This window comes from Alosa alosa, chromosome 14, assembly GCF_017589495.1.
Source record: "Alosa alosa isolate M-15738 ecotype Scorff River chromosome 14, AALO_Geno_1.1, whole genome shotgun sequence".
Lineage (NCBI taxonomy): Eukaryota > Metazoa > Chordata > Actinopteri > Clupeiformes > Clupeidae > Alosa > Alosa alosa.
The window spans coordinates 33,424,402-33,445,145 of NC_063202.1; the positions used below are offsets into that span (position 1 = coordinate 33,424,402).

The 20,744-nt window shown below is 40.3% G+C and overlaps 1 protein-coding gene across 4 annotated transcripts in view; it reads right to left on the reverse strand.

Annotated features, from left to right (window-relative positions):
• dhcr7 (7-dehydrocholesterol reductase) overlaps window positions 1-20,304 on the reverse strand; it is a 58,351-nt gene extending 38,047 nt beyond the window's left edge. Inside the window, exons 1-3 of one of the 4 annotated variants that reach the window (XM_048263351.1) lie at window positions 20,145-20,304; window positions 16,268-16,385; window positions 2,247-2,469 (exon numbers count right to left, since the gene is read on the reverse strand). In XM_048263351.1, coding sequence (XP_048119308.1) covers window positions 2,247-2,469; window positions 16,268-16,356 — 312 coding nt within the window. In that variant the 5' untranslated portion in view covers window positions 16,357-16,385; window positions 20,145-20,304. Of the gene's footprint in view, window positions 1-2,246; window positions 2,470-16,267; window positions 16,386-20,086 lie in introns of all 4 variants that reach the window. The other 3 variants (XM_048263352.1, XM_048263354.1, XM_048263353.1) reach the window with 3 other exon arrangements.
• Window positions 20,305-20,744: the final 440 nt, after the last annotated feature.

Consider the following 20,744-nt stretch of genomic DNA (forward strand, 5'->3'; position numbering starts at 1 on the left):
TAGGAGTACAATCTCAGTAAGAGGGGTATAGGAAATTAATGAAATTAATGAATTAATTGCAAATTAATATTATTGACCTAACTTGACTGGACTCCCTCATAATACATGCTATGTCAAAATCTATTTTGGAACATTAATAAATTCAGTTATGAAAACAACTTTAAATGTAAACGTTCGATAACTTTTATTGGAAAAATATTTACTTCACATTAATTCATTTTTATTTATTTTTACTTCACGTTAATTAACTGTGGTTGTTAACCTGCAAGTTGCTCTTTAATGCATTAGCGGTAGACTATCCCTTTCAACAGTCAATAACCATATGGCGGGGTCACAGTGACCAGCGGCAGGTGGCAGATTTCTAATTGTTCGCTATAGTTCAGCAGCGGAATGGCAGCAGTAAGCTAGCGTCGAAAGACTTGAGAGTTGAACTTGGTTAAATACAATACAGAACCATGATGACAGTGTCTGTCTGTCTGTAGGGCAGTGGTCACCAACCTTTTTGAGCCCAAGATCCCTGACCTCGGCCCTGAACAAAGGCAAGTTCTACCTTGAAGTGCAATTTAAGGCATTTTATTTAGGCAAATGTATCAGGTCAAAAATATCACATCCTCCACCCCCGTGAATCCGTGCCTCTGTACCTTTTAGTCTGGGTTACACAACGATGCCATACATTTTACAAACCGATACCGCATTTTCCTTATACAGGCGTCAATGAGATAACACATAGTCTTTACTTACATGATTTTGGTTTTGATTTTCTATGAGTAAGTGTTTGTGACAACACATGATAAATTTGTTAATGTTTGATTGCTGTTTTGGTATGAAGCAGCTTTCACGTAATGAATGCGCAGATTGCGCACTCTAGAAAGTGAAAGTAACCTAGGCCTACGATGCGCTCCGTGTTTGTAGCTGTCTGTGCACGTCCGCAATCAATTATGTTTTTCAAATGGAGAACACATCCATGTTCCCTCGCGTCTCATGGACACTCTATGTAATCCTTCTGTGTTTGCAAAATTCCTGATCGCTAAACTTTCGTTTTCCTTTCCTGTCAGTTATCAGTTGATGTAGAAGCACCTAGCCTTTGTCCTGCTGAGAGAGAGAAAGCGCACACCTGCTGGTCACCTGTTTGTCTGTCCAGTCCCACATTCACGCTGCTCCATTATTAGAATAACGTTATCAGACAGCGCTGTAAAATCTGTGCGGGAATTCCTCGCATTGTGATGGCTAAAGTTGCGTGACTTGAATAAATCATGCGCTATACCCGTAATCCTGCACTGAAATGTAGGCCCTGTAAACGTTGGCGTGTTATTCTCGGGATCTACTGGGAAAGTCCCAACGATCTACAGGTCAAATCAAAGGGTTGGTGACCCCTGCTGCTAGTGGTGTCTCATTTCCAAGGGGGAATATTCTACCCCTATGTCTTGCCACTCTATTACTCTAAGGCAGTGTTTCTCAAAGTGTGGTCCGGGGACCACTGGTGGTCCGCAAGCTATCCTAAGTGGTCCGCGAGCAGACGTGGTAAAATATAATATAGAATAGATGAGTTGTTTGCAATATTGAACCAACTTGTATGTAGGCTAAATCCAAACAGTTCTGCAACACTGTCTATGTAAGATAGGCCTATGCCAGTTTAAATCATATGAATCCTCTGACACAATAAGCAAAGTGCAAAGACAATAAGCAAGGTGGTTCAGTGAGTAGGCCTATTGTGTATAGGCTAATATAGCCTACTGTTGAAGTAGGTCTAATCTTTTTTTTTTTTTAACTAGGTGGTCCGTGCGTTACTTTTTTATTGGTTAAGTGGTCCTTCATCTGAAAAAGTTTGACAAACACTGCTCTAAGGGGTAGAGGAAGGGGAAGAGGTAAGAATGAAAAATGGGATTGGGCCTAACAGTGTCAGACTGGTTACTGCACACCCAGAGAAGGGTATATCCTCCATCTAACTGAGGTAGACTGCACATAAGCTAATTTCCAAAAAAAGTTGGCGTGTTCCTTTAATATTAGTAAGATCAAGTCTAACTTCACATAGACATGTTAAGCATCAAATATACGCTCATTAATAGACAAACACTATCAGTGTCAATCATACAGCTTTTAAGGCTATGGTATAAAGGGGACAAGTGGGACCTAATAGCAAGCTATATGTTGTGCATCTCTTGCAATATGAGGAGTTACAGGGCACATGAGGCACATTGAGAGCTACTTGGGAGAACAGAAATGTATAACAAAGAAAATGCCTGTACCTGGAAAATCACCCAAATTGAATATACTTTAGCTGCTGTCCATGTGATGGAGGGTATTTGGTCCCAGATAGAAAGCAGGGTAGAATCACCGTTGTAAAGGTCAATCAGGCAATGGCTGATGGAGCACTGATATTGATCGCATGCCATGATGAAGAAGAAAACAATGAAGGGTGCAAAGCACAGTAGCAGGATCACACTAATGAGGGAAAACCAGTCCACTTGCCTGTTGAAGTTGAATGAGAACATGATATAAAAACAGTTGCCAAGTATGTATTATAGCAAACATGGTATTGGAGAAATTATACATTTCAGAATGTATGATGTTCTTTAGCATGTAATCCATAGTGCTTGAAGTGATTTATATAGTCTAATAATATACATGTTTGTGATCTAAATTGATCGCAAATTAATAACATAGCCTATGTAGCAGGGTTAATGTTGTTTCCCTGAATTTCCCCACAAGATGTTCTTTTTGAGTTTCTGCATATTCTTTATAAACAAAAAGCATATTCTAACATACATGCTGTGTAGCGATGAGGAGGTGTGACATGCACTGCAAAAAATAAAATAAATCTATAATCTTAAATCTATTAATCTTATATTAAGTTCAAATCCATCTATTTGGTAGGAAGGTCTAGATGGCTTATGTCATATGTTTCTAATTCATATAAAGTGTATATATTTTAACAATGTATAGTATTTTATAATCTGCATAATTACTAGTAGCTAAAAAAATATTTAGTCGTTTTAATACTTCATATTGTGGGCATTGCTGGTGGGTAGGTGTAATTGAGTGCCTGTCACTTTAAGAAATATGTCAGAGTAATTAACCTTTAGTCTCATGGTTTTAGGCTAGTGAATAATAGTTGTGCATAGTCAAGTCAGTTTTCAAGTCAAGTCAGTTTTATTTTTAAAGCGCATTTAACATGCACAGAGTGCAACCCAAAGCGCTCCACAAACAAGACACATAACAGAAAGACAAAAGATGCGGATGGAGCGGCGTAGTTGCCAGCGTGCCCATGACATCAAGACATGACGAATACATTTAAAAAATAACAAACACAAAAGATGCCGGACGGAGCAGCGTAGTCGCCAGTGTACCCGTGACACCAACAGATACAAGACAGACAACAAAACAAATAAACAGATAAAAAGTAAAAAAAAAGAAAATACATTTAAAAAGGGGGAAAAGGTGATGTTAAAATTAGTCCAATTTCCAAACCAGCTGAAAATGTCCAAGGGCAATGATGACCCGCATGAAAACTGCGCACAGCTGTGTCTTCACAACCGATGCAACGCCTTCGCAAGTTCTTTACAACTGACCAACCCAGTGAATTCACTGGCAGTCTGGAGATAACGTTAACGTTAGACCTTGTAGACTGCAGTCTGGATATCACTGGAAGCACAGTCTGAAGTTGTGGGCGATCTTGCAGATCAGCAACTCGGTGGACTTTTAACAGCGACCATTTGTTGCTCCGTGAGATTGCAGCTCTTCAACGTTAACGTTAGTCTGCAGTTGGCATGGCAGCTCGCAGGTCAGCAACAGCTCGGTGGCCACGGCTGATCTTTCGCAGATTAGCCTAGGTCCAGCTGTCCCGAGAGATCCCCTCGACCAGACAGTAAAGTGCAGCACCGCTCATGGATGGATGGAAGGATGTCAGAGGCCCAGTTAGTCAGCAGTTGGCATGGCAGCTCGCAGGTCAACAACAGCTCGGCGGCCATGGCAGATCTTTCGCAGAGTAGCCTAGGTCCAGCTGTCCCGAGAGATCCCCTCGGAAGTGCAACACCGCTCACGGATGGATGGAAGGATGTCAGAGGCCCAGGGCAAAAGCTAGCCATAGCAAGCTCCCAAATGACAAACGTCAATGACATCAGCTGACTTAGAAGCAGTAAAAAGGACTAAGAATAACACGACAACTATCACAAATAACGTAAATAAACAGGGAAAACATTTAACTAGACAAATCAATACAAAAAATAAACATGGCATTACATAAAAACAAACAAAAACATGATGCCAGACGGAGCGGCGTGTCTCGCCAGCGTCCCCGTAACCTAGCAACATGAGCATCACCGGTTCCTCTACTCCCCTCCATCAAGGCCATTCAAGGCAAGCGATGCTTGTGTAGGAGCGCTTCATCATCATCAAAGACTGTTCTCACCCCACTCCCCTCCGGGAGGCATTACAGGTCTCTCCGCACCCAAACCAGCAGGTTCAGAGGAAGCTTCTTCCTTGTGGCTGTCACACTACTGAACTCTAGCTCTGCATCCCGGTGACAACAAACAAACTAAGCCCCCTGCCCGATGCCTCCTTGCCTGTGCCTGTTGAGGTATCCACGACCATGGCAACTTTGACAGGTGCAAACATTTTGTGGACATTTTTTGCCCCTCAACACAACATACTGTAATTACACTGCACATAACTGTACATATCTGTCTATGTGGTTCATAGTAAATATCCATATTTATTCTGTTTTTCTTATTATCTAATCTAATCGAATCACATATAATCTAATCTAATGTATATTTATTTAACGAGGAACAACAGATGAGAAAAGTTTGTATTGGCCTAAGCACCAGTGGCAGAGCTAGACGTTGTTCGTCTGAGGAGTGCAACGGTCGGTCGGTAACATATGCCTGCATGCGGGCATTCAAGTAAGTGGGAGCAGAACCGGAGACTACTTTGTAGGCAAGCGTTAGAGATTTGAATTTGATGCGGGCGGAGTCAGGTAAGTGCGAAACGGCATGGCCAGGGGACAGAGGCAACATGATCGGAGAGGGTTAGTTGGTTGTCGAGGATGACTCCTAAATTTCTTGCAGCCCTGGTACAGTGAGCATTACTTCAAATTGGCCAGCTTCATGCGTGATTCGCACGTGACCTCACACTTTTAGAAGAGAATGAAGAACACATTAGGTTCATTAAAAAGTATTTTCTATGCGTCACAAAAGGCTTCAGAGGGTGGGTTACAGTTAACACGATCGTACACAAATTTCAATAGCCACAGAATGGACTTCATTTGGTATGCTTTAGGAAGCATTAGCCTACATGCTTTAGGCTACTTCAGCAGATTTCGTTAGTTTATTTGGAGCTCCTTAAAATAGGCCAATTGTTTTTCATAAAGGTTATAGGTTTTCAGAACAGACAAGTCACATACAATTCACTTGGCTTTTCATAATTAGAGCTGTAGCAGATGTCACGCAGCTCAGAATTGATCATTACAAACTGTGTTCATTGACATAAACTGTTTGCTTTTGTTTTACTAATGATTAAAAAAATAATATAAAAAAAGTCAGTTTGGGTTTTCGGAACACATATTTGAATGATTTGCTCTGATTCATCTAATTTTTGGGGCAGCCGTGGCCAACTGGTTAGCGCTTCGGACTAAATGTGTAGGCTTAAATAACATAAGCCTACAGTAGGCTTAGATTGTGACGCAGCACAGACTAAACCACATGTTCCTTTCTCTGTTTTTACCTCATAGGCTTAGTAAAATATAGCCTTCACTTAATAAAGATAATGGCAAACTATTCTGGCAACGTCTCGTTTCATAACTTGATTGCATTTTTTTCCGCTTTCAATCACTAACCCAAAGCATAGCCCATTTAAACAGTTCAGGACCCTGCGGAAAAAAGGCTGTCCGACTAGCTCTATCGCAAAACAACTAGCCATTAAAACTAGCCATGTTTTTAGGTCGCCAGATCTGAACCCTATCGAGTTAGTGTGGGCTGAAATGAAACAATATATTTCCTGTGAGGCCAAACCTATGAACAAACACGCATTGATATCTGCAATAGAGTTTTTTGGCGAAACAAACTCACAGCCGAACATTGCAATAAATACATAGACCATCTGGACAAAGTCAACAGAGTCATAGCACTGAAGGAAGAGGCAACTGGCATGTGATCTCCCCACGGGCCAATGGATGTACAAGTTTTCTCCTGTGCCTATGATATTTAATCCAGTGTTTTGTCAGGTTGCAAATTGCTATTCGTTTTAACAAATTTTTAAGATAGTATGAAGTACTTTTTGTATAGGCTACTATTCCCTTCTGATACTGTTGAAGCAGTAGGCTACTGTAAGTGTCGATGGTATTGCATCTGTCTATTGCAAGTGAGAATGTGGCAGGTGATCTACTGTATTAGCCTGGCCTTAATTGCCTTCCTACGTACTTCCGCTCGATTTTCATCTCCCTCCATGACTCCGTCTGGGATTCTGGCCATTGGCCTCGCTCGTAGGGGTAGATTCGACTCCGCGCCAATCAGCGAGCAGAAGGCGGGAATTGTGAGAGATGATGTTGAGATTCTGCGCTGTTTGAATTGTAGTCCTCGAGGAGTTGGCAATGGCATAAGTTAATGAAGTAACTCAGTCTGTGCTGGCTACGCTTCCAAATATTCAGGAACTGAAGTCCGAACAAAAGGAGTGTTTAACACATTTTATTTCGGGCAAAGATGTCGTGGATGGATGGATTTGGGAAACGTTTGATTTGTATCGCGCAGTAGCCTCGATATTAAATTACAGCATGTGCGGCAGACCTGGTATGAATGAAGCGGCATGTTTTCAATGATCACATATAGCTTTGACAATTGTGATGATATTGTATCACCGAGGCTATTTGCCCCCGTGTTGGGCTTTCCCCTGTGTTCCCCTGTGTCTTCTGTCTTCCCGGCGTGTGCGTGTGTGTGTGTGTGTGTTTGCGCGAGTGTCTCCCTCTCTTTCCTGTGTCATAGAATGTGTCAATGAGTTCTGATGTGTTTTGATTGGGGGGAGGTGTCCGGGAGGGAATGTTTAGGGGTTCAGATAGGTTAGCGATTGCTAAGGGGAGGGAATTGAATAGGGGGTTCTAAGATGTCTAAGTTTAGTCAGAGTAGAAGTGGATTACGTACGAGTGAGTTGTGTTGCGTTGTGTTGTTGGCCGATGAGTGTGAATGACGATTGATTGAGACTGTGATTTATCAGCGATCAGTTTGTTGTTTTGTAGTGGACACCTCCTGTTGCCCGTGCACTAGCCTGTACATCTATAGGAAATAAACTACCGGAGTTTTGGAACGATATATCAGCCTCCCTGTCTCTTAACTTCTCATCGGCGTTACAATATGTTATCTTCAACCTTACTGTTGAATAGCAATCTGCTATTTGCTATTCTTCCACTAACTCTTACATTTGTATCGCAAAGCTGGCATGGTCATTTACATCCATCTTGTTCGCTTTGGTGGGGAATGATTGTTGTGGGCAATTTCTGAGCGTTGTAGTGTAGCTTACTTCACGATCGAGCTGGCGCATAACATACGTCACGGCTAAACGTTAGCGATTGGGTGAAATCAGATCCAATCGTTTCAAACTTCTACAAAGTCCACGCATCCAGCTTGCAAACGTTCGAGATCCCAGACCAGAAGCGAAGCGTACCAAGGGGATGGCAAATGACCAGGCAACTACTGTATAGGCGCCATAAAATAAAATAAACAGATTGCTAATGGCCTACAAGCCGATCTGATGTATGATCAGTGGAATATGGGGAGGGAAGTGGCAGTGTTTCTTTTGCCTGTCTGCAGAAGTCAGCCAAATATGAGGGGACTGACATGCGATTCTCTGTGCTTAATGAAAATGTACATTATTCCTAAATCACAAAATAAGGGTTGAATATTACTGATGATATTTCATTTCTTATTTAAGAAAATGCAGTGCATGCACGTAGGGCACCAAAAACATCTTGCTCGTAAAAAATCATCATACCGCATATTGTGGCGGGTCTGTTATTTAGCCTACTTACTGTAGGCTGCACAAACCACAGGCCTTTATTTTGGGCAAGCCTGCATTCGAGGCAGGCCTTTATTTCATAAGGCTTCTTTTGAAGAATTTTATATAAAGCCTGCACTAACAGTTGTCCTCCTGCCCCCGCCATCACAGCTGTGTAAGCACGTCCCTGGATAGTGTGGCATGCTCCAGCGTTATGTCTCCTTCTTGCAAACTTGACTATAGCAAAACCATTAATGAAAGCAAAGCAACCATTTACGTCTTCATAAAATAACAACTTGCAAGATATGCCTTCATGGACAATAACATAGACAGCAAATTAAGATATTTTTTCGTTTTGTGGAGCGGCACAGGTATCAAAAGCAGATTTCGATTTCCATTAACCACTGTGTAGCCAAGCCTTTTCCTCTCGGCAACAATTATGTTTAAAGGTAGCCTCCTGCTTTTTCAGAAGGGGCGGCAGGCAGGCTACTGACAGAGTGACGTACAGTGGCAGAGCGACGCACAGTGGCTCAAAGTGGTACTACAGTTTCACGCAGCTTCACGTCACGTAATGCGTGAATGAATTGGCCTTTTCAAAATAAAGGCCACTGTAGGTGCAACAGTCAGGGAATCTAGTACTAGTCTATACTATTTCTAGTATAGCCCAATTTCTCATGATCATGATAGTATACTTAAAGTATTTAAGTATACTATCGGTATACTTAAAGTTTACCAGAAGGGTAATATTTGAATCTAAGTGAATAAAATTAAATGAATCATGCAGCCTCTCAAAGATCAGTCTCTGGCTGTATACAGGTGAATAGACTTTTCAATCAGTATACTGCCTGCTGTTTGGTAGAGCACACTTTAAGACACCATATCTTACCAAAAAATCCAACTGTTTTGAGTTCAAACATATGGAGCCATATCTACCACTTGAGTACTACATGTTAAGCCCAAAATATTTGCTCAGTACCTCTGTAATGTCGAAGGCCACACCTTCTCAGAAAATATATGGTTTATGTAGTTGAATCAGTTTTCTCTTCATGGTACAGACCAAAATGTATTATGTGTACACATTCTTCACCTAAATCCATAAAATCCCATTCATTTCACTGGTAAATTTACTTAAGTGGTCTGCAGGTACAGTGGGAATGAGTTAATTTCTTGTTAACATGATTTTTCTTAAACTCTGGGACCAGGGCTACAACAAAATACCACTTTTTTGGGGAAAAAAACTTTTTTCTTTCAGTAAAACACAATAATCTCATGCCAAAGTCAGATAACTGACTTTTATCATAAACTCGCACTTCAACCGTTTGGTAGAGGTTCATAGAAATGGGAGGGTCATTTGAAAAAAAAAAAAAATCACAGATTTGTCATACTACAGCTTAAAGCCCTCCTTACACTGACAGACTTTGGAAAGATTGGCAAAGATTTGGAAAAGATTTTTGAAAGACTACAGTCTCAGACCCTCTTACATGGCCACCTTACACCAAACAACTTTGACCAGATTTGGGAAAGATTCTTGAACGACTGTAGTCTTTTAACTAATGCCCCCCATTCAAGTTTTACTGAAAAGACGTGTAAGGAGGCCATAAAGACAAGTAGTTGAGTTTTAAGTCACAGACTATGATTTTGCAATGACTAGGGATCTTGCAGGGTCACTAATTACAAGACTGCAACTAGATTCCTTTAAATTATTACCCATCGTGCAATAGATAAACAGGAACTGAAATGATAGCCTACTAAACTCAAAGTCATATTTTTGTGTTTCTGCAGCATTGTTTCATGCGTGACATCCCTAACCGAAATAGAGTTGTCCTGTCACGTGGAAGAGCCGACTAAATATGTATAAGAAATGACAAATATTATAAGAATAACAAATAATCATATAGGCTACAGCTGTCGCCTACTTTGCCCCTTCCTGTTTGGTGTTGGAGAGAGGTCACTATTGTTTTTTATAGTTCATGTAACTATTTGCATGAGCCACGACTAGAAAGACTTGCGGGAGTCTTATAGAGTCTCGTGACGCCGGCTACTGCGTGTGAAGGTCAAAGTCCGCCGATCAAAGTCCGCTGATCGCGGCATTCCCCAATTTTGTAAAATTGATGTTTATTCCTCTGGGTGTTGCAATTGATTAATATGATTGCCCTCATTAAAAAAAGCACAAGAAACAGGACGCAAAAAGTTACAAACAGTCAGGTTCTTGGCTTCATAAGATGTCACGGGAGTCTCATAGAGTCTCGTGACACCGGCTACTGCGTGTGTAGGTCAAAGTCCGCCAATCGCGGCATTCCCCTATAATATCAAACATGTTACAAAACAAACTAGAAAAGGACTGACTCCGACTGACTTAAAACCGCTTAAAACCGCTAAGATTGGCCCCTTACACTTAACGATCTAGTTGACGGGAGCGCGCCGCAATTCCAGTACAACTCCCGTGATTTCTGTCCGATTTTGGAAATTTAGTCGCCGATTGTGAAAACACACCAAAATTGTACAATGTAAGGCCGCCATAATAGAGCAAGATAAAACCAAAAAAATATTTTTTCATCACTTATATCATGGTGTGCCAGTTAAAGGGTTAAGTATATTTAAGTAAAGTACCAAGTAGAGATGCACCGATAGATCGGCTGGTGACCGGAATTGGCCGTTTTTCACGTGATCGGCCATGACCGGCAATCGGCCGGTCCATAGACTGTATATATAGAACTGGACAGTGTGGCTGCATTCTGCAGTGTTCTATGGAATTGAAGCCGCCGAGGCGACGTCATCTTGGAAAATTTGGAGCCAATTTGAAGTGCGGCTGCACAGCAAAAGTTGAAGCATGCACAGTGAAGAGGAGTCGCGGTAAGGCACACCCACTCAGTTGCCACTCAGCGAGTTAAACACGCCCCTTGTCAAGTGAAACCCGCCCCCTTCTCCTTTCCACAACGCAGGTCGACTCGGCGCCGAAGGCTAGCTGGCTGGATGAATTTTGCGGCTGTGAGTTAGCGAAACAGTACAAACAACAATCGGTTTGTTCTCGTCTGGTAAGTGTTCTGTATCAACTGAAAAGTTTTTTTTGTCTATTGGTGTTCTTAAATACGTCTAAGAGAGCTTATTATGTTGATTATAGACTGTGACAATTTAGTATGGTGAATACTAATGAGCTAACAACAGAAATACGGACAGCAAATTACATGCTAACGTTAGCAGCTACATTAACGTTACCGTTAACGGGAGGCTAAGTTAGTCATTGAAGTGAAGATTAGCACACAGCTCCCGTAACAGTCAATGCATGATATACTTGGTTTTATTAGTTGTTGCTGTTTTCAAATATCTCAATGTATGCCATCTCAACATGGAGTAACCATTGACTGTACATGGGGATTAATAACACTAAGACAGTCAGTACAGTATATGATGTGATAAAGCAACGGTATGATGTGATAAAGCAACGCAAGTTAACGTAATGTGAAGCATTGACCTCATCAACCTCATGTTAATGTAACTACTAGCCAGTTTGCCAGCGTTGCATTTTTCCTAACGTTAACGACAGACACTAGCTAGAGCTACTTCTGTGATGGTAGGTCGGTAGCATAGATAGACTCTAAAAAATAGATCGGTAGGTCGGTAGTTGTAGACCGCATAAGTGAATGATCGATAAATGAAACGCCTGCATTAAACACTATGCCAAGAACCAGTCACTTCCCAGGGATATCGGTGAACATTTGAGAAAGACCTTAGTTTGTCATCTAACGTCCATGATCAGTCATACTGATAACGTTATTTTTCAAGCTGACGCAAGTTAATAACATTCACACAGCATATTTAAATGTGTAGTTAACATTAGGTAGGCTGTGAAGTTTATTGCACACATATATTTAATTAATTGGTATTACTAGTGGTGTTGAGTGCCTGATTAGATGCTTTGTAATGTTGTAAAATTGTCTGACTAACTTTATTGTAACTTTCCTTTTTGCAGGTAAGATATGGGTGATGGCTGAATGTACCGGAGGTGGCGGCAAGGTGGTCTTCATGGTCTACATTAGTCTGCAAGCAAGGGAATGCCTACGTGAAGTGGTTTGGCTGGGGTGGTCTGAGGTGGCATGTCCTCCCCCTTTCTCCAAGTCCCCCGACATCCATCTCCCTGACATCATCACCCACCGTCACTGGATCAACCTGAAGCCCCTTATACATGGGACATGGCACAGCACCACTACGTTCTGAAAACACATGACTTTCAATAACTTGCGTGGCACCAAGAAAGGTCTGCCGCTGCTCTGAACCTTCTGTTAATGTGACATCATTCATACTTGAGGCTGTACACATCCCTTTGTTTCTATTTTCTTTATTGATGTCACCCAAACTTCAACTTTCTGTATGCCCCTGAACTCAAACAAATTGTAAATTGCAATGCGCCATTTAACCAGTGGTGTAGTCTAGTTAGTTAGTTGTAGTGGTGGGTATACTGTGAGCAACCCCAAATGTTATTAAATACGTATCCTTGCCTATTTTAAATGGGTATACTGAGATGATGATGCTTTTTAAATGGGTTTACTGTGTAGTCCTGTGTATCACGTAGACTATACCATACCACGGTCATTTAACTGCCTTGGTATTTAAGTCAGAGGCCATTGCTTAGTATTTAACTGTAGCCTGCACAAAGATGTAGACATTACAATATTGTAGAATATTAATATCAGAATAATTATTGGTTGATACTAAATCAATATTAAATGTTTTTTTTTATTTCTTTTGTGTGATATATCATTCAGAATGCTGCAACATGACTGGTCTTCAATCAGCCAAAGAGGACACATCGTAACTCCTCTCCTAGTTACTCTCCATTGGCTCCCTACAGTAGCCAGAATTAAATTTAAATCTCTCACTTTGGCCTATAGGACACTGACTGGATCTGCTCCTTGTTATTTTAATTCAATGACAAGATATACATCCCCAACCGCCCACTGCAGTCTTCTGATGAGCGTCTGTTGTGTCGACCAGTCTTAAACGCTAGGTCAAATTCAAGACTCTTTTCCTCAGTGGTTCCATGTTGGTGGAATGAGTTGCCCAGTGCTCTTCGTTCTTGTGATAGTTTTTGGTCTTTTAAGCACTTCTTATACATTATGGTTTGTATGCAGTAGTACTGTTTTATTTTCATTATAGGCTGTTAATTAATTTGACATTGTTTATTATTGATATTCTCCTTACTGTAGTCTTACCATGTTTTTGTTATTATATTATTGATTAAATGGGCATTATCATTTATTATTGCTTTCCCCCCTAATTTTCATTGTTTATTTCATTAGGCTATTGATTGATCCCTGTTTTAAGTATTATATTGTTTTGTATTTGTTAAGGGTAACCATAACCATCATCATCATAATGTGGTATTTTCTTAGGCACTTGAAACAAAGAATAAAAATGTTTCTTTAAATGTAGTACCACCTTAAACACATCACACTCTGAACAGCAAAGTAGCTTCCTGATTATGTGTAAAATGTTTACAGAGTATCCTGATGTAGTAGGTCCATGTTCTCATATTTTTACAGCTGACATGAAGGCTGCAGTATTACATTTTTGATTTATAATGGAGCAACCTCTCTGGTGAAAGACTAGCAAGCCTGTGGTAGAGGCATACGATTACAGACATATTGAGAGAGCCTATCAATGAGTTTTCAATTTAGACGTATTATTTTGAAATGATGTACGTCTACGGGAGGATTTACACATCACTGGCAAGACCTGATCAAATCATACCAATACAAAATGCTTCTCCAGCAGTGCAATCGCAGGTAACAACGATACCTTAACGCATTTTCAGATACCGCTGTTCTGAGCATACTAAGCAAATTGGCCATTTGTAATTTTGAATCCCTCCTCACGTTAAGCTATGGTCCAATAATGTGTTCACTAAAACACAAGTAACGTTATTTGTCGGGCTGATTCATAAATGGGCATACCGAGGTTGTCGACCTAGCAGGCTAGGTGGCGTTTATTGCCATTCGCAAAATTAAGCAAGAGTTAACGTTAATGAAACTTAACATTGCCTTCTCCAGTGACAAAGTGTATTCAAATGAAGTTGCAACGATGATGGCGGCAATCACTGGTTACGTTATACCATTTGAAACAAGTAGGACTGTAAATGATGGTGACTATGGCTAACGTCACTTCGGATCAATATAGCAGAGCCCTTTTACTTTACCTATCAACTGGCTAATGCTAGCATGATGTAGCATGCTATGAGCTAATAGACTTAGCATCTACTTAAAGAACAGCACATATCTTTTTCACAAAGAATCGGTCACAACTAACAACGATGTCTCTTACAAACAACTACACAATGTATGACTATCAATATGTATTTAGTCAGACTGTGATAAGATATAGCCTAATGATAATAACAGCAACACTTATTTAGGTTAGATTATGTGTTGAAATCAGGTGTCGTTAAAATAAGTGAGCGATGACGTGGTAGTGTCTGCAGCCTAGACGGTAAAACATAATGGACAAAGCGTCGTGTCTGCAGCCAGCCAGCTGTCAATCATAGGTGTAAACACTCCCTTTTTAGATTTGTTAATATAACATTAAAAAAAATAATTTCAGCGAGAAAAGAAAAATTGTGTGTATTGAAGCATCTTGAAAACTATTTTTTCGAATAAAGTTGGCTACTTGGCCATTGAAATACATGGGGATGGGCGGAGTTACACATTGTACTGCAGCCAGCCACCAGGGGGCTCTGGACTAACGCTCGCATCACTCTTAACAGACTGCACTGTCCAGTTCTATACAGTCTATGGGACGGTCAGTCTGGGACATGCCGATTTTATGCTGGTCAAATGCTCGCCTGCTGCAATTGTAACAACACCCAGCTGAGTTTGCAAAGTTTGAAGAAGCCAGCAACCAGACCAACACTCAGGGCTGGACGTAGGGCTACACAGAAAATAGCGCTAATAGGCTATTGAGTTTTTTTATGCAGCGAACGCTGTGCTTTGCCATATTGCGTGGAATTTACTAAGCTGTCACTTCATAGGCTACGTAAACATCGCTCATCACTGCCCATCCCTGCCGCTAATTGCGTGCACACAGCTGAAAGTTTAGCGATCATAGGCTACATGATAATAAGATGTCAACAAGCAGCGACATACAGTAGCCCTAGTAGTTCTACTCCACTAAACAGTCCAAATACTAGAACTATTTACTGCACGTAGACTAGGGCTATGCCTAGCAGATTGAGAAGTGGATGTCGTGAAAGTGAACAAACAATGTTAGAAAGGAAAACAAAAGTTGCTTTTGCCATTGTATCCTACAATGAAGAAAACTGATGCTCTGAATACTAAATCAGCTGTCTCTAAAAGTTTCTATAGCCTAATTGATGCATTTAACCGGAATTTGGATTTAAGTTTTTCACCGCAAAACAGACGTGCGCTGTTTTCATATATGGTGGAGCACCTAATTAAATCGCTACTAGCACTTCTCCTCCCCTGTGTTTGCGTGATAGCCTACTCCCACTTTTCCCTCGCCCTCCCATAAATTGATCAATGCATATGAAAATATGTTCCATGGTAGCATGTTCAAATGTATCATGAAAATTGTTCTTATATCTTTAGTTGGATATTGGATGTGAGAAGAAAAAAATGGATGTTCCAAAACAATGCATTTATATTAGTAGTCTGTGAAATGAATGTCCCACACTGTAGTTGGCATTATAGCATTAGGCCTATAGCATATGCCATTATAATTACACTGGCATTATAGTTTGACACTGCAGCTGAAATTAGACTTGAAGAAGAATCTGTCTAATCACCGGTTCCATTTTTTTAACAGCCATTTCATTATTGATAAGTTGATTACATTTCTATATTAACATGTTCTATTAAAGAAAAGATAGAAAATAACTATTTGTGTGTGCTGTAAAATGGTTAGAAGAAATGAAATCGGAATCGGCTAAAATCGGTATCGGCAGGTGAAACTCTATGAAAAATCGGAAATTGGAACCGGACCAAAAATCGGTTCATCTCTAGTACCAAGAATAGGCTGGATATACTTAAACCTTCATGTATACTTATCAATATAAGCCTCTGATCAGTACACAAAAAGTAAGCTATACGTATGCTTAGTTCAAAATAAGTAGACCAACAGTACACTTCCATAACCTTCTTTTTGCTAAGGGATTGTTGAAATATGTATTTTTAATTTCACTGTAGGATCACTGACAGTAAAAAACCTAAGCTGTAGATCATAAACAAGACACATTATGTGTATGTTAGAAATGATTTCAGATATGCCTCAGACTTACCAAGCCCGTCCCCACTGGCCATGTAGCACTTTCTTGGCATGTTCCTCAGACATGACTCCAGAAGAATGTGAATGTGTCGCTGTCATCATCTCCCTTGAGAGAGGATGGAGAAGACTAACTAAGGAACAATGTGAAAGAGAAAACATTTAATGTAACTATAAGCACACTTAGCAAGCAAAGACCTCTGCCAAGACTATAGGCTAGCTCTGGTCTGTATAATTGCCTGTGTCCACCAATAACGATTTTTGCGCTGATGGAGACTATTTTCTATACAAATCCTTTGATGTTCAGCGTTCACAGAGAAAAAATCCTACCACACTTGTTTGTTCTAACCATTTATTACACCAGCTGAGTCTTCTCAACTATTCAGCCAGGTGGATAAGCTTATTAGTGAAATCACCTATTTGAGGTGCGCAGATAGAACCAGAGTTTACCATTTCTGTCTATACTATGGTAATGTATTTCTTCATTTTTCTTTCTGATTGTAAAAGTACCGTAAGTCTTCAAATTATGAGGCGAATTATTAGCCTGGAGGACCAGACCCAATCTGAAAGATTAAGGGTCTGGTCACGAATAACGTCCCAACTCAAGGAGCGGCACCAAGCACGCATTTGAAAATCTCACTGCACGCAATTGGATAACAGTATACAATATCAATGTTAACTGACTGATTCCGGACTTAGACGCAATTGGATAACGCCATGTCTGTTATCTGTTTAGCTCGCCTCTGGCCCGCTTATATCAGCTACACAGATATGATTGGTTCCCCGCGATGCAAGGGGCAAAAGTTACGTGCATCATTACTCGTTGCCAGAGTCTCTCGCTGAGTAAATGCTTCCGCGAGAACTCTGGATTCCCAGGGTAGCAAATTATGATTATGAGGTGAAATCCTCACTGAATCACAACCCATGTAAATAACACTGGTCTCAACCAAATCAGTCACAATAGACCTCTGAAGTTCGCCTACAAAAAAGCTATCATCTTTTAGATTAGATTAGATTCAACTTTATTGTCATTGCACAAGTAAGGACAACCAGTACAACGACATGCAGTTTAACATTTAACCAGTAGTGCAATCATTAAAAAGTGGTTTTCTTTATAGCAGTGCTTAAAAAAATACATAAAACACAGAAGTGCATTAGCAAATAAAGTGCATAGTTCTGAGGAATCAGACAGTCCATAGTCCATAATTAGTAAAGACAGAATGCAGTATGATCGTCTATGGTGCATTGTTGAGGTGCATTGTTGAGGTGCGGTAATAAAATGCATAGTGGTCAGAGATAGTCAGACAGTCCAGTGTTTCCTCTAGATTTTTTTTTAGCAGTGGGGGAATAGAATATCTTTCTTAACCTCTATTTACACAAAACACAATGGCTCTTTGACTAATTAGGCTTTTTTACTATGGCTTAGACTCATAGGATCTATAGCCTATAGCTTAATTTGAACCTATAGCATAATAATAATAATAATAATAATAATAATAATAATAATAATAATAACATGGGGGTTGGGGGTGTAATAACATGGGGGTTGGGGGGTGTCGGGATTTTTTTTATTCTAGCTGCTAATCAAACCATTTAACGTTAGAGGGACAGGATTCAGGAACTAAAGACAGGCCCATCTTCTGTCTGACTCATGTCACGTTAACCCATGCATTAAACCACATGTCACTGTTTGAACATGGTTCACGTTGACGATGGAGAAAACGCTAGCCTACACGCATTCACTCGTCTATTATTTGTACTCATTGGCAAACTGAAACTAACTTCACCGTGGTGTCAGTCAACGACAAAACAGTTATACACTGTTAGTTACTTTTACTATTGACTGACAATGGGTTACCTTCGAAAACATAGGCTGGAAAAAGCAGAGTTCCTTACATCTCGTGACAGTGCATCTTCAGCTGTGCTTCATATTTGCCTCTCCATCATTACCAATTTGGAAATGATGGTGAGTAACTACTCATTCTGATTTTATTTTATTTTTATTGTCATTTATTTTTTTTTTTCTTGATTTTAGTATTATCTTATTTTGGACTTTTTAGTAGCCCCTTTGTGTATTTCTTTATCCATTTATTCTATGTTTTATCTTTAGTTTTATGAGCATTGTAACCTTGAGGGATACAATGAAGGAATGTGTATAGTTGCATGTCTTACTGAAGATGTATGGGGGGGTTGTCTGTTAGTCTACAGCTGTCTTGGACGCTGTAGCAATGCAAATTTAAGGATTATCTTATCTTATCTTATCTTATCTTGTGGATTGCGTCTTGTTGTCATTTTAACGCCTTCACTATATAGATCCCCCCATTTATATTTTTAATTTTAAATAATTTCTAAATCTATATATAACATTGAGAATCATTTCAACATGTTCTCAATGTTATATAACATTTTAGAGGACTAACAGGCTAAAGTAGGCCATATCTCATAAGATTCCATCATAGAATTCTGACATAGAAAAGGGTGTGGGGGCGCTAGGTAGGCCTACGAGTAGTAAGTTGTCGTCTAAAAAGATGGATACAGCAAAAAAGCTGCAGGCGGCTAAAAATAGAAAAGGAAAGAGGGAAAGGGAGATGGCAAGGTATGCAGCCGTTAAATAAGTGAATGGTGAAAGGCAACAGGTAGACGTCTGTGCTTGGAGGCTTGCAAATATTCACGTTAACAGCGTTTGCTAAGCATATGCCAATTGAAACATAGCCTATTCCATTCAGATAGCTAGGTGGCTACCATGCTCATACTGCACTTTTAATGGCAAACTGCAAACAGAAATGTCACGCTAGCAACAACTCATTCAAGGATCTTTGACTCATTACATGTTTCCATATCCTAACAATGAAGGCTCCTTGTAATAACTTAAAATTGCGTTGTCAATATGGCGCAAACAAACAAGTAGGCCTATAGAGTTATCATCTTTTCTTGAATTTCCCCTAGGGATCAATAAAGTATCTATCTATCTATCTATCTATCTATCTACTGTATCTATCTATCTGTGAGCAACAGCTGGCAAAAGGACGTTATGAGAAGCGTTTAGAGTAGACTCTATCTCTGGCAGCATTTATTTAAAAAATAATATTTAATACACACTAATAGTGTAAATTATTGGCCTTTTTTTTTGGGGGGGCAATATTGTTGCATATCTCTCAAAAAATGGGTAACTGCGCCCCTGACCTGAGCTGTCGAGAAAACTTTCCTGAATGACCGTGAATGTTATGCAAACGTTCCCGCATCCTTCAGCGGACGTCCGCCTGAACTTTCCCCGAAACGAAAATTGTTTGCTTATGGATGCATATAGTAGACCTCTCCCTGATGTGAATGGTTAAAGTAGGCTATACGACTGTTGTTTTACGCAACCACATCTGGATCTGTGTCATCGCGTTGGTAGGCTATACGCAGATATTTCACGTTTGCTTCCAGGCTGGAGTAAAGTAACGTCAAAAGGAAGGTTAACATAGTGAACGAATCTGCTGCAAAACGCATGCGAGAGCAATAGCCTAGGCTACACAAGCAAGTAAACACACTAGACCTATCGTAAGATAACAACCAACCAATAAACCAACTGAATACTACCTGGCTTTAATTCTAGCCTCATATAATCATGTCAAGCAACTAAAACAGAGCACAAAGCACCAACATTATTTACGGAAACATGCAAGTCTGAAAAATGGTCTATCAACAACATGCAGGATAGGCTACTGTAGGCTAAACAACATCTCACCGCTGCTTTGCAAGATATCACTAGATCTTGAAAAAACCCGAACGATAAGTAATCATTCCCAATGCAAGTAATTTACTGTAAAAATAAATTCCGATTCATACTCACACTTGGAAGATTTACACAGCAACTCGAATAATACTGGCTAGCCAGATGTGTTACGTACCTGAATTTCTTTGATGGAGTTCCGCCTACTCGCGTAGGCTATGTAAGCGATACCATCCAGTCACATTCAAGTGATGCATCTACGTATTATCGGTTAGACATTCGATTGGTCAGCGCTAGCTAGAGCCATCAACGCCCCATAAGGCGAGAGCTACGGAAGAAGCCCCTAACCTAGCTGCAGTGTGAAATGTAGGTGGAGCTCAACGTTGAGCTCAGCCCACGTTGATCAATTCACCCTTCGCTAAGCCACACCCGAAAACCGCCACAGGCCAATCGTGGCTTAGCAACCCGTCACTAGGCACGGGAGGTCTGACAAGCTTTTCGAGTTTTGCCATGTTAACCTGTGGAGACTGAAGGCCTGTGGGTCATGAAGGGCACTTATTACAGTGCATGAAAATGCACTGTACTGTTCTTCCTATGCAACTTCTTCTTATTATTATTACAGTGCATGAAAATGCACTGTACTGTTCTTCCTAGGCAACTACTTCTTATTATTATTATTCCGCTTACCACTTTTTCCGTACGCTATTTCTCTTGAACAGTTTAACTTAGAAACTTCATTCAAACTTTGTAACGTAGGTCTTCAAACAGATCAGGTTGG